This window comes from Crocodylus siamensis, chromosome 4 (genome assembly GCF_052110815.1).
Source record: "Crocodylus siamensis isolate JL-2025a chromosome 4, ASM5211081v1, whole genome shotgun sequence".
Lineage (NCBI taxonomy): Eukaryota > Metazoa > Chordata > Crocodylia > Crocodylidae > Crocodylus > Crocodylus siamensis.
Window position 1 is genome coordinate 212,665,286 of NC_143398.1, and position 12,714 is coordinate 212,677,999.

Genomic DNA, 12,714 nt, shown 5'->3' on the forward strand with positions numbered 1-12,714 from the left:
TTTAATCCTTATGCATTTGAGCTGTAGTATTGTGGTAGAGGCTAGAGCAGTAGTTAACATTTCATCTTGGGCCAGACTGCAAGAAGCACTGCCCTAGTACTCTATGTGTGTTTTAAATTTTTCACTGTAAATGCAAATAAGCCTTTCCCATTAATCGGCATGTGCTCCATGAATGTACAGTTCTTAGCTTTCTTTATCACCATTCTGGTTTAAAACAAACAAGTTTTATTATATGGAACTTTTGTGTATGTATGCTCCCTTTTCTTGCTTCGTCATAAAAGATTATAGGTATACTTTTCAAATCTATGACTTAAGGAATGTGTTGGATTAAAATGCAGCCTTTTTGCAAATGTGACAAATTCAAGCCTGTTGGAGAATATTTTTGAGATGTAAGAAATTATAACATTTAACACGTAAATACTGGGTATGTATTTATGATCTTTCAAATTCTGATTTCAATCATTTTACCTATTCACATTTAACTGTATTCCTTAGAGCTATCCTAAGCTCATACTTTATTTATATTATACAAAATGAAAGTAAAGATTTTAATTTAATGATTTCAAAGTTGTTCCTTATTAAAGCTAAAGATAGATGCATAAATTAAGTTTAAATAGCCTTCTTGTGTATATATTTCTATGCAATACAGATAAATGTTTTAAGTTACTTTTTACAAGGATCAATAATTGTGTGTTAACTATGTTGCTCAAATGCTATTATAACTGTTACAGAAACATTAAAAACTTTTCCTGATTGATAACTTAATTTCAGCTTTAAGTGACTTAAGCTTTCTGTAGTCTTCTTTAATGGTTTTCCTCCTGCTAAAAAATTGTATATGAAGTTCAAAATACATTACAAGTGAAGAGGACATTCTGAAACATTCCTCTAGGTTTTAGAAGTACTAAAACAGTGCTGGACAATCTCCCTTAAAATCATTCTCTTCTAAAGAAAAAACATTACTTAAGCAAAATCAAAACCACTGATACTGTTCCACTCATCTTAAAGTGTCACTACAACAGGTTAACTGGAAACCTCTAATATCAGTAACTATTTACATTTTAAAAAACAACCTTATTTAAAAAATAACCTAGTTGCTTTGTTCCAATACAAGGGCTTCTTCTAGCACTGGTTAAAATTAGCTAGACAGGTAAACTATATGTGAAAGAGCTCTGTTAAAAATGACAGCAAAGAAAAACAGAACAAGTACTTCCAATTTAAGTGCGTCTTTTGTTTCCCCGAAATAAAAGTGAACAAAGATAGGGGTTGAAATCTTAGTCTTATATCAGCCAATGGAAGTTTCTACATTAAATTCAGCAAAGCCAGAATTTTACACAGGTACTTTAGAACATAAGTCTACCTTCATTTGTTCTCTGGGGAAGGAAAAGATTTTAAGACATATGTACACTTAATTTTAAACAGCAAGATTTTTAGCATAATGCTGTACTATAGAAACGGTCACTGCAGTCTTGCAATTAATAAAAGTTATGGCCAAAACACAGAATATGCTATGCTGCGATGCTATGCTGTGAGATGCTGTTTAATCTTTTGTAAAATATAATGAAGTAGTATGATACTATGGGGGTTTACAAGAGAGGTCATTACATAAAGTCTAAAAAAGCTCAGTAATATATTCTCTTGAAACATGCAAGCATGGGCTTGCCTATATCCAAGCAAAAACATTAGTAGGTTATTTCATAGTCATTATACTTTGCAGTTTTCACTGACTTAAAATCAATAGCAAAACACTTCAACCTTTCAAAACAGAAGGTATTTTACTTGCATGAATATTTTTCTGTTTTTGTTAATGGAATGTATTAATACTTAAAATAGAAATAGAAAAAACCACTGGCGTTTTGAAGGTAGTGTGTTTAACAATGGTGACTTAGCTCCCAAAGGACAGCTGTCTCAGTAAAAGTTGAAGTCTATGATTTCAGTTTTACGGTGATATACCATATTGTCTTTATCCAGTATATGCTGTATTTAGCAACATACATTACTATTTTCAATGTAATTAATTTTCCGATACATGATTAGCCTTCGTGGTTGCAAATATCCATGACTTATACAATACATTTGAAAATAAAATATACTTTTCTGGCAGGAAAAACTGTAAAAACATTGAGGAACAAGAATGCTACAGATAAAGCATTAATCATTCAGGAGGATACTCTTTTTTTTAGAGCAGAAGATGCTTCTTAAAAATGAAGGCCTGCTTCACTGAAAGTCAGAAATTTGACCCCAACAGCTAGTCAACCACAAAAACCAAATCTCAGATTAAAATAACTGCAAAAACAAATTTAGCCTTTTTACTTAATAAACTCCTGCAAAGATATATAAACAGAGGACTTTGCTTGGATTGGTCAATCATAGCTTATTGAAGTGGGAATAGATTCACTGAATCTATGTTGCTCCTAATGACATCATTAGAGATTTTTTGTTGCTGTTGTTTAGAACAAAGCAGAAATGGAAGTGTAAATTAGTTAAGGTGCAAAAAAATGTAGGAATAAAGAAAATGGAAAGAGAACCCAGGAAACAGAAACAGGACAGAAAAGGTATTTTAAAATGCTTGTTTTAGAATAATTTATTTTTAAGGAAATCTCAGGCCCATGTTAGCAGTAGGAATTTTAAAACTCCAGTACTGGAAAAATATACTAATGGACCTCCGATCATGTAATAGGTCAAAAATAATAAAGATGGGGTTATGTTCACAAACCCCTATATTTAGACTGTTTTCACATGTGGTTAATTTAGGGCTCAGTCTCACACTTCTAATTTACATGAATAATTCTGTCCATCTATTAAGCTGTTCTTCTATGGGTGTACAAAATACCGCAAAGATGTGTGGTAAGAAAACTGAAGTATAACCTCACATGCTCAAATCCTGCTAAACAACACCAGTTTAACATATATTATCAAATACTCAGTTTACCTGGATAGATGGCTTGTTTAAGTGACCCAGATTTGAAGTTGTTTGTCTTGGTTCATGTCCCAAGACCATCATATTAGCATTGATCAACCTGAAGGCATCAATAACAACCTGTAAAAACAAGATGTCAAGTCAATTCTTTTTAGAAAATGCAAGCAATGGTGCCAAGCAACAGTGGACAAGGCATGAACAACTCACATCTGTTTTTGGCCTTTTTCCAGAAAATCATTTAATTATAATATTAATAAAAAAGAACTCCTGCTGGCTGTGCCATCAGCACACCACATCTACTTTGTATTGTAAGGTGACACCAATTATTACATTTTTCACGGAACTGTAAAGTTTTATATACTTTTTATTATCATACCACATTGACTGTCCTACTGTACATACTATAAACTTCAAAGACACGCATATGTTTGTCACCTAAATCTTATCTAATCAAAATGAATGACAGACAGAGACTAAAACTGAAAGTGAGCACAAGCTAAGGGACTGCGTCTAAAGCCCAGTCCTGTCACATCAATTATACCACCACAATACTTGAAATGACAACAAAATTATAGCCAGCAAGGAACTTGCCCCATGTATTCCCTTCTAGTCAGATGCTTTTTGCTTCTTCTGACTAAGAAAAGGTCTATAAACCGTCTGATGGATTAAAAAGTCCTTGTCAGTGTCATGCTCAGGATTAAGAAACAGGGTAAAAGAAAACCAAGGTCATTTATGATTAAAGGTACATAGTAGGTAGTTTGGTTATTTCATTACAAAAAAGCAGAGCCTCTATCTAGCTTATTCCTATACTTTGCTGAATCCTTTCAAGAAACGTTTGGAACAAAATATTTCGTGGCCTCATATAATAAAACTAAAGGTGCACCGATACATTGATGCAATATCAGATCGGCACAGATATAAAGAAAATTGATTGTATTGGAAATCAGCCTGATGTGGCCAATAAATGCTCGTATATGCGCGCAACCGCAGCACAGCATGTAGGCGGTGAAAAGCGCAGCCCAACAGCATGGAGAGCTGCGTGCAGCTGGTAAGTCTGTTGTGGTGTACAGGACGAGGAAGAGACTGGGTGTTGGGGGGAGGGGGGCGCAGATCGACGCCCTCCATGTTGAGAGTGGGCCAGGGACTGGGTTAGGTACTGCCCGGCCAGGGCAGGGTGGGTGCAGGATGGAGCCGTGGCTCATCCAGGCAGTATGGGGGACAGCTCCTGTCACTGCGTGCACCCCAGGAAGGTACGTAGCGGGGGCATGTGCTCCCGGATCTGCAGGGGAGGCGGGGCCTGCAGTTACAGGCTGGGGCCAGGGCTGCGCCAAGCTTTTCCCAGAGCATGAAGGCTGCGCTTGGGACTCTGGGGCCGTGCTCGGAGTTATGCTCCCAGTGTGTGGGACAGCTGCAGCCATCCCAAATTTCCCCATAGCCCCCCCCACTAGACTCCCCTCCTAGCGCTGCTGCTGCATGCTCCAAGCGCAGTCCCCACATGCTGGGAGCGTAGCCCCAGCCCCAGCCCACCCTGCCCCCCACCACGCACATCTGGGGGGCACTCTCTCCCTCAGATGAGCTACTGCTCTGTCCCACGCCCCACCCCACCTTGGCTGGGCAGCACCTGCCCCAGCCCTTACCCACTCTCACTGCAGAGGCCTTGATCTGACCAACCCCACGCCCCTTCCCTGCCCACCACAACAGACTTACTAGCTGCATGCAACTGTATTAGAAATCGTATCAGCCGATATGCCTCCTTAAAAATCGGCTATTGGTATCGACCCCCAAAATCTTTATCAATGCACCCCTAAATAAAACAAACAATCATTTTGGTCCCAGTTGCAGTGAGAGACAGCTGAGAACACACTACAGTCATGTTCTATGCTCATCACCTCTATCCATCATTCTGTTGCTTACAGCTAAGCTTACTTGTTTATTTAGGTTCTGATCCTACAGCCAGACATGGATACATGAAATCTTGTGCAAGATCAAAATGCTACTGAAGTCAAGAGGTGTACATAGATTAAGGCATTTGCCTGCATGAATGTGAGACATTGAGGCCTTATGCTTAGACTGCAATCCTGTTATATTCTTAAAGTAGATTAATACGTCAGAGGATTTTAAAACTTTCATTGAAAACATCGGCTCAATTTCCATTGCAGTTAGGGTATCTTTTCCCACTCTAAAACAGTACTACATGGCATTATGTACTACGGTCATCCATCCAACATATTAAGAAGTTAAACCTCCTGGTGTTTTAAAATCGCTGCTTCTTGAACAAGCAAGAATACAAGTATTGTCCATATTGGAATAATAAAATGAAATATGGCAACTAAGTTATTCTCACCAATTCAATACTTCCCTTTAATTTATACAAATATTATTACTGACCATGAATTCACCTGTCTGGGGGTGCAATGCAAATAAGATTAAAGGTCACAGAGAGAAATTAGAAATGAATTAGCTGATATCAGTATGGAAATTTAAAAACTGCTTGTCAAATCTTAAACTAAATCAGCCTAACTGTTTTGGCCTGTTGTACATGTCAAAGAAGCCATCGTTGCACTTTACGCAAAATTATGTTTATTTCTGTGGTGGAAGCAAGTATCCAAGACTTAAATACAAAAACAGAAGATACTTTTATTCACATCAAGGAATTTATTATTTTTTTTTACTTCTGCATGTATATAAAGGGTAGGGGTCCATATCTTCCTTTAGGCATGAACAGTACAAAGTAGTTACGAAGCTCATTAAATAAGCAGCTATTTTAAAAAAGGGAAATTATAACTCACTTATTCCATTAAGTAACTGAAATGTCTTGATGTACATACAATCCCTAACTCTTGACTGATGGGTGGGATTTCTCCCCATCTCACATTTTAAAGCAGCACACAGAAAGTATACGTGGAAAAGTATTAAGGACCCAATATAAGTCAGACAGCGTGGTGACAAGTACCTTGTAGAAACATGCAACCAATATTTTTCTTTCCAATGTGACCTGGAATAATTTACCCACACACACTTAATGAAAGGAAAATAATTTATTTAAATACTTTAAAAAGAGATTACATGTAATTAATCTGTAAAACAATAACCCCACTAAAAGTTTCTACACATCTCTTCAGTCTGTTTTAATTTTAAAACATTTATTAAAAAAGGTTTTCCTCAGCAAATATTACTTTAGCCTGTGCTATTTTATAGCTATCTTTTTGTGTACAAAGTACATCTTATCAATTTTCTAACTACTGAAATTCCATTTTAACCAGATGTTCTAATTTGTGAACACCTGCAAATGCCCAACCGTAACAACTGAGGAGTATAAATAAAAAAGTAAAGCAAAGCAAAAAACCCACAATTTAGTCCTCCAGAGACTGCTAGATAGAAAAATCAAGCAAATAAAAATTTACCCTGAGGAGCAAGATACATTAACTTGGCAGGGTACCATAACCACAAGGTGCATCATCATAATTTAACTTACTAATGGCTACACTCCTAGACTGGAGTTTAAAAGACTGCTCCGCTAGAAATTATGGAGCCTATCCAAGAATGAAACAGCATTTTTGACTCTCCAGTTGTTCCAATACTTTGGTTTGATGTAAATTTTTTAAGTCAAGTTTCTGAAAGGAAAGACTAAAAACAGTTTAGCTATTAGGCTTTGTAATATTAATCTGATAACATATCAAACATTTTAGGGTAGCCACAGTGTCACATCTGAATACCTTTCAGGTAAACAGATTCTAGACAATCTGCTGCTCAAATATTTCAGCTACACTGAACATGAGTCTGGCCTGGCAACCCTGATTCCTTGAAGTAGGTTCCGTTATTCTGGTGGCATTACCTGCATGAATAAGCCTTGAGGACTCTGCATGTGAAACTTTGGAGAAAGAAAATGAAAATATCTGGTGAATCGTTAGCTTACTACTTTAACTACAACAGGATATCCTGAAATCACAGTGATTATATACCGAGACAATAAGGATACAAATGCTTGCTCTCTCTCTCTCTCTCTCTCTCTAATCTAGATAGGAAACAAAAAATAAATTGAATGACATTTTTCTTTCTCTTGCTTTCTTTATGAAAACCAGTAAAAACTAAATACTTTAACTACACTAAGATTAAAGGAATTCACTGCGATCACTATAGCAACTGTCTTGAGGAAACTAACATGCTCAACAACCTGCAACCTAAATTTAGATCTAATACGCAATAAAAGCATAAATACATTAATATATCCTACATTTTCATTTCTGTGAAGTCTTCTAATTGCTTTTTGCACAGTGAGAACAAATCGGTTCCTCCTTTAGAGCATCATATCAAAATAAATAGACTCATTAATGTCCAGTGCACTAATGAGCAATGGGTGAACTAGGTGTTAATTATGCCACAGTAAGAATCAAGGAAAAAGCCCTGGTGAGCATTTGGAGGTGTGTACGAGCTGAAGTCTTTTCTCTATGTTTGTGTATTTTGAAGTACAGCATGATGCAATCAGATGACAGCAAGATGGTCACATCCTATTTTACAATGGAAACTTTAGACACAGTAATTTGAATAGAGAACCCCCAAGGATTAATTAAAGCAAAGCAAAATCACATTTTTCGGAGTTCCACAGATTTTCTAAATGATCAGGATTTACAGTGGTTCTAAACTGTTAGTTTACATTGCACTTGAATCATCTCCCTGCATCTTTTACTATATTAATGAAAATAGTAACACAGTTCACAACCCCCCTGCAAAACTCCCTCTTTAGAAAGGGGCAAAAAAGTCGAAGTCTATGGTTGTAGGATGTTTTTTAGATTATGACAGCAGCACATTATAAAAATACTTTTCCATACTGCAACTCTTTCACCATCCTGACCATTTAATTCTTCCTAGTACAAGTGTCTCGAGACTTTTCAGAGGTCATTTCAACAGCAGACAGCTTATAACAAAACCATTAGCAGTTTGGCTAGCTTAAGGAAACCTCTTACTTTCCTTTTTTGTTTATTATCACTGCATGAATCTGCAGCATATGAGAGTTTATAATTTCTCAGGCTTGTTAAATTCATGTTAAAGGTCTGTTTTCTTGTTGAATAAATTTTGTTCATATAATGCTGCCTATTTCATATACTGAGTCTTTAATAGCACCTTTGGTCTACGCGCAACTCACAGATCAAAACAGAGGACTAAAATAGGGGTTGATGATGCTATTTACATGTGTGATTCCTGCTGTCTTCTTGTTAGTAGCTTTAATATAATAGAAGACCTTGTCTGTTTTGTAATTAACACATCTTTACTGGAGAGATATTTGGAAGTGATTGCTGTGAATATACTGGTTAGTAAAATAAACACAATCACACACCACTTTCTGTTATCAGACAAATTTGTGAATTGTACACATTATACTCCAGATCAACAAACTGTGATATAACAGCCAAGTAGAAGACACATTTATATAACCCTTTATTTTTCTGAAAATATGTATTCAATCTGACCTTGCAAATATAATTAGCTTGTGGGATGTGTGGATTTCAGTACCATGGATGCTTTACTAATTGCAACTCTTGGAAATAGATACTAAATATTTGGAAGCTGCCAATACAAAATAAAAACTGCATCTTTTTTGTACATCTGTCTTAGCTTCAAAAACCATAATAATCTAAAAAACAATAACGATACAATATTTTTCAAGCAACTCCATGGGGTCAACAGCCTACAATAGCATCCAAATAACAAAGACTGCAGAGTCAAAAGTCAAAGCATCTTTAAACTCAAAAATAGTTTATAATGTTTTGGCTGTTTGTGCAGAACTACGCCAAATATGATTCAACATGTTTTTCTTTCACATATTTTATCCATTACTATGCCACTGTTACAGAAGCAAAATCTCTAGATTATCTACGATTTTTAAACCGTACACTTCCATCCATAACAACTTTAAAAGAAACATGTTCAAACAGACTGATCAGGTGTATACTATTTAATTCAAGGACTAAAATTTACAGAGCCAGAGAGATACAAATAAGTGCTGTACTTCCACATTTCTTTAGGATGGACTGTCTCAGTACTGGCATATGAAAAAAATCAAACAATGTTTTGGTCAAATTTATTTCTATAATACTTTTAAAACTGTATACGGCATTCCCAAGTCTTTGTAACAGTAAGTCTACTTACTCCTTTTATGAAAATATACCTGCATTTTATATGGTAATTACATAAAATAATAAAACCACAGTTAGAGGTCAGTCAGCCTTGTTATTTCAATTTAAAACTTCCGTGACATCAACATTTTTGAGGCAAAAACCTATAACATAGAAGCTATCTTTAAAAATATACTGTGGCCTTGAAATTAAACAGTCTACTTATTGTTTATGCCACATGTTTATGAACAAACCTACTAGTGCATAAGAAAAACTCTGCAAAAGATATAATGTGGCTATGCCAGGTGTGGAAAAAGAAGTAATGTCCCTTCTAAAACATCTTTTATCACCTGCAACTGACCTGTTATCAACTGCTTATTTTGTTTCTAGATTCTTTAAAAATTAAATGGAACATGTGACCTTGGCAGTGCAGCTGGGGTTTATGACCATTTCGTTATTTATGCTGCCATGCACTGTTAGACAACCACAAGTGAAGAACATCTTCTGTCCCTTGTAAGCCCACAACATAAAAAATTCAGAGAAATCTTACTTTTTATGCCATTTCCAATGAAAAGCACTAAGAACTAAAACTGACTGATGCCAAATGCATATCACTGAAATGCTGTGATTGTGAGTTTGAAGTTTGAAACTTGGAAATTATTTATAAAATGTCAGTTTTAGCTCTGGAAGAGAGATTCCTAGGAGTATGTGCATTTTCTTTGTTTATCCTTGGAGAATTGCTTGCTATGGTCAAATGTGCTGTACAACTTGAATATCCATATTGGGAGAAGAGAGAACTACAGTCTTAATACATTTATCTTGACAAGTGAGGGCATGCATCCATAACTCACAAGCAGCAAAACCACAAGTTTTAAAGCTATATGCCTTAATGAAGATAAATGGATTATTTGACGTTCACCATGGTAAAAGGTATTTAAACATTTAATAGTTTTCAACAAAAAGTCTTCTTGGAGCTTTTTTGTTTTGGGGAGGGGAATGAACTAAAATAACTTATAAAACAGTTTACAAAGCAAACATTTGTCACCTAATTTAGAGCACAATAAAATCCAAATGGTGTTGCAAAAAATTACAGAACACTGACATTCACTTTAACAATAAGGTCTGTAATGTTCTATTTTATAATATTCAATTCAGAAATTTAAAGAGCTATTTACTCAAAGCACATGGGCCACAAAAATGTTCTCTGGAAAGTGTAACTAGCATAAAATTCTGCTGGCTTTCAAATGAAACAAGGATGATGGAATGAATGTTAACGGGCACATGATTTGCATGTTATGCCTAATGTTTACAAACCCTGGTCTGAACTGAAGTATCAATACAGAGCTACCTGCATCACGATGCAAAGATAATACCACATTTTCTTGTATACCACACATCCCCAAATAAGACATGCACCTTGTTTTTGGGAAGACAGAATGAAAAAAAGATTTTTCTGGTTACAGCTACAGGCAGCCGGCATAGAGCCTAACCTTCAGTTCACTCGTCCTCTTGTTCCTGCTTAGGCAAAAGCTCTAGTTTTAACCATTTCATAACTAAACTGACTGCAATTCATGTGGCTGCTTGTAGGGGGCAGGAATTATTTTACAGCATCTCCAGGCTTCCATTCTGGGCAGAAAATAAGCTTCCCTGCTTAAGACATGTACTCCAATTTTAGAAGACTAATTCTTTGGGGAAAGGTGCATGAATAATGTGAGTAAATATGGTAGCTCTCCTACAGAAAGTGCGATTCTAAAGTGGAACAAAAAAAGACCATACTCTTACATTCACCAATAATTAGTTTCCTGCTTGTATCAAAACAAAGCCACTATAAAAATAACAATTTCCTTGTTCTGAAAATCTGAGTTCAAGAATGAAATTGCTGACATCAGATAAAGATGCCTCATCTTTAGGTCACTGAGCCATATGCATCTTTCAGTTAATACTATGAGTTGCTCTATTTCCAGATACGTGGTAGTTATTTGACTATCTGTTAAAAGAACTTGTAACCCCATTCAAGCTCTGAGAGGACAGATGCCCACATCACAGAACACGCACACAAATGTCATTCTTGTTGACAGTGTCACCAGATTCAGTCAACGGTTTTGTTTTGTTTTTTTTTGGGGGGGGGGGAGGGGAAATGAAGAATGACCTCTAGGAGAGGTCACTCTGGGGCAGAGTTGAGCCATACTGGTGTAACAATGTTGGGGAAGCATATTTCTAAGATTTCAGTTCTCATCATTTGACAATGTAGAAGTGAGTCACGTTCAAAAAGCAGCCAAAATCTCGTGCCTAATTTGTCCTTATGATGATTTACTACAGGGTGTTCAATAATCACACACTAAAACTGCAGTAAAGGCACAAGAGTCAAGTTTTCTTGAATTTCTGATTTATTCCCCCCATATTTCTATTTTCCCCTCAGCTTATACATGCACCAAAAATATCCAAGAACTCTCTAATAGAGGTTGGAGGAAAAAGGGCTACTAGAAGTTCAATGACTTTGCATGTGGGAAATGATTTAGGCCCATTAAACATGTCCTCAAAGCAATGTCATTTCTATTAAAAATACTGAATCTTTTCTTTGCAACAATTTAATTGAAAGAATAAAAATATTATTAATTCTGTTATGGTACCCAAAGTGTGCTAAGTACAGCACAAATATACAGAAGGTTCCCATCCTATCATAGAATAGTTTCTACTAAAATGATGCATTATAAAGTCTGCTTCAGAACTCTTACAATGCATAGTAATTGAGAATTTTTCATTTACATCAGACTACAGAAATTTTAGCATGTCAAATATTAATAATAAATGTTGCAAAAGGATTAAATGGTCTTGGCACAGAACAATTGATAGCATATGTTAAAAAATAAAAGAAGAGTATTTTCATGTTTAATAGTATTGGTGTAATAATTCAGAACAAATAACCTTGACACTTAGCCTCCAATTTATTAGAACTACTAGTTTTATTTTTAATTTTGCCTAGTTGATTGCTATTCTCTCTAACTGCAGGATTAGTACTTCCAGATTGTATTTTAATGACAATCTAAGGTACCTAGCGCCTAGGACAGATTCATTTTCAATCTATTTTCATAAAAACATAAATTTGTCTTATTTTTAAAGTAAACTTTTCGGATGGTTTCAGGCAATTAAAAAATGTACTGCAAAGTATGATTTTCTTTTAAATACATTCAAATACAAGTTTCAAGTATTACATCTGTCCTTTCACCCATTTTTTGTGATTTTAATAATATTTCCCTGGCTTCTTAAACTCATTCTCTTCTCTTCTCTTCTTTGCCAGTGTGAATGACCTAAACAAACGAAAGGAGAAAAGGGACAGACTCCAGTTCTCAGCTACAGGAACTACTTGAAAATTCTAATATAAGCAAGGCTAAAAGTTGGAGACTAACGTAAGTTTTAAATATAGTAAAGGACAATGCTGAGGCTAATGAGCGAAGTTCTAACATACTAAAGAGAGTAGCCAATATCTGTTTGACTAGCCTTGGTTTGACACCTTTTGATCACCAGACAATCCTCTCAATTCCTTCCAAAGCAATCCAAATTTAGGTTACAGACCATGAATATCTGCAACAAAGACCTGTCTCTGAGCACAGTCCAGCTATCTTTTTCTGTTGTCAAAAGAGTTTATTAAGCAAATCGTCTTTTAACATTTGGAATTTGAATATA

General features: G+C 35.6%; 1 protein-coding gene across 1 annotated transcript in view; it reads right to left on the reverse strand.

Annotated features, from left to right (window-relative positions):
• PSMD14 (proteasome 26S subunit, non-ATPase 14) overlaps nucleotides 1-12,714 on the reverse strand; it is a 72,179-nt gene that overhangs the window by 10,972 nt on the left and 48,493 nt on the right. The window contains exon 8 of the mRNA XM_090045615.1: nucleotides 2,930-3,037. Coding sequence (XP_089901741.1) covers nucleotides 2,930-3,037 — 108 coding nt within the window. The remainder of the gene's footprint in view (nucleotides 1-2,929; nucleotides 3,038-12,714) is intronic.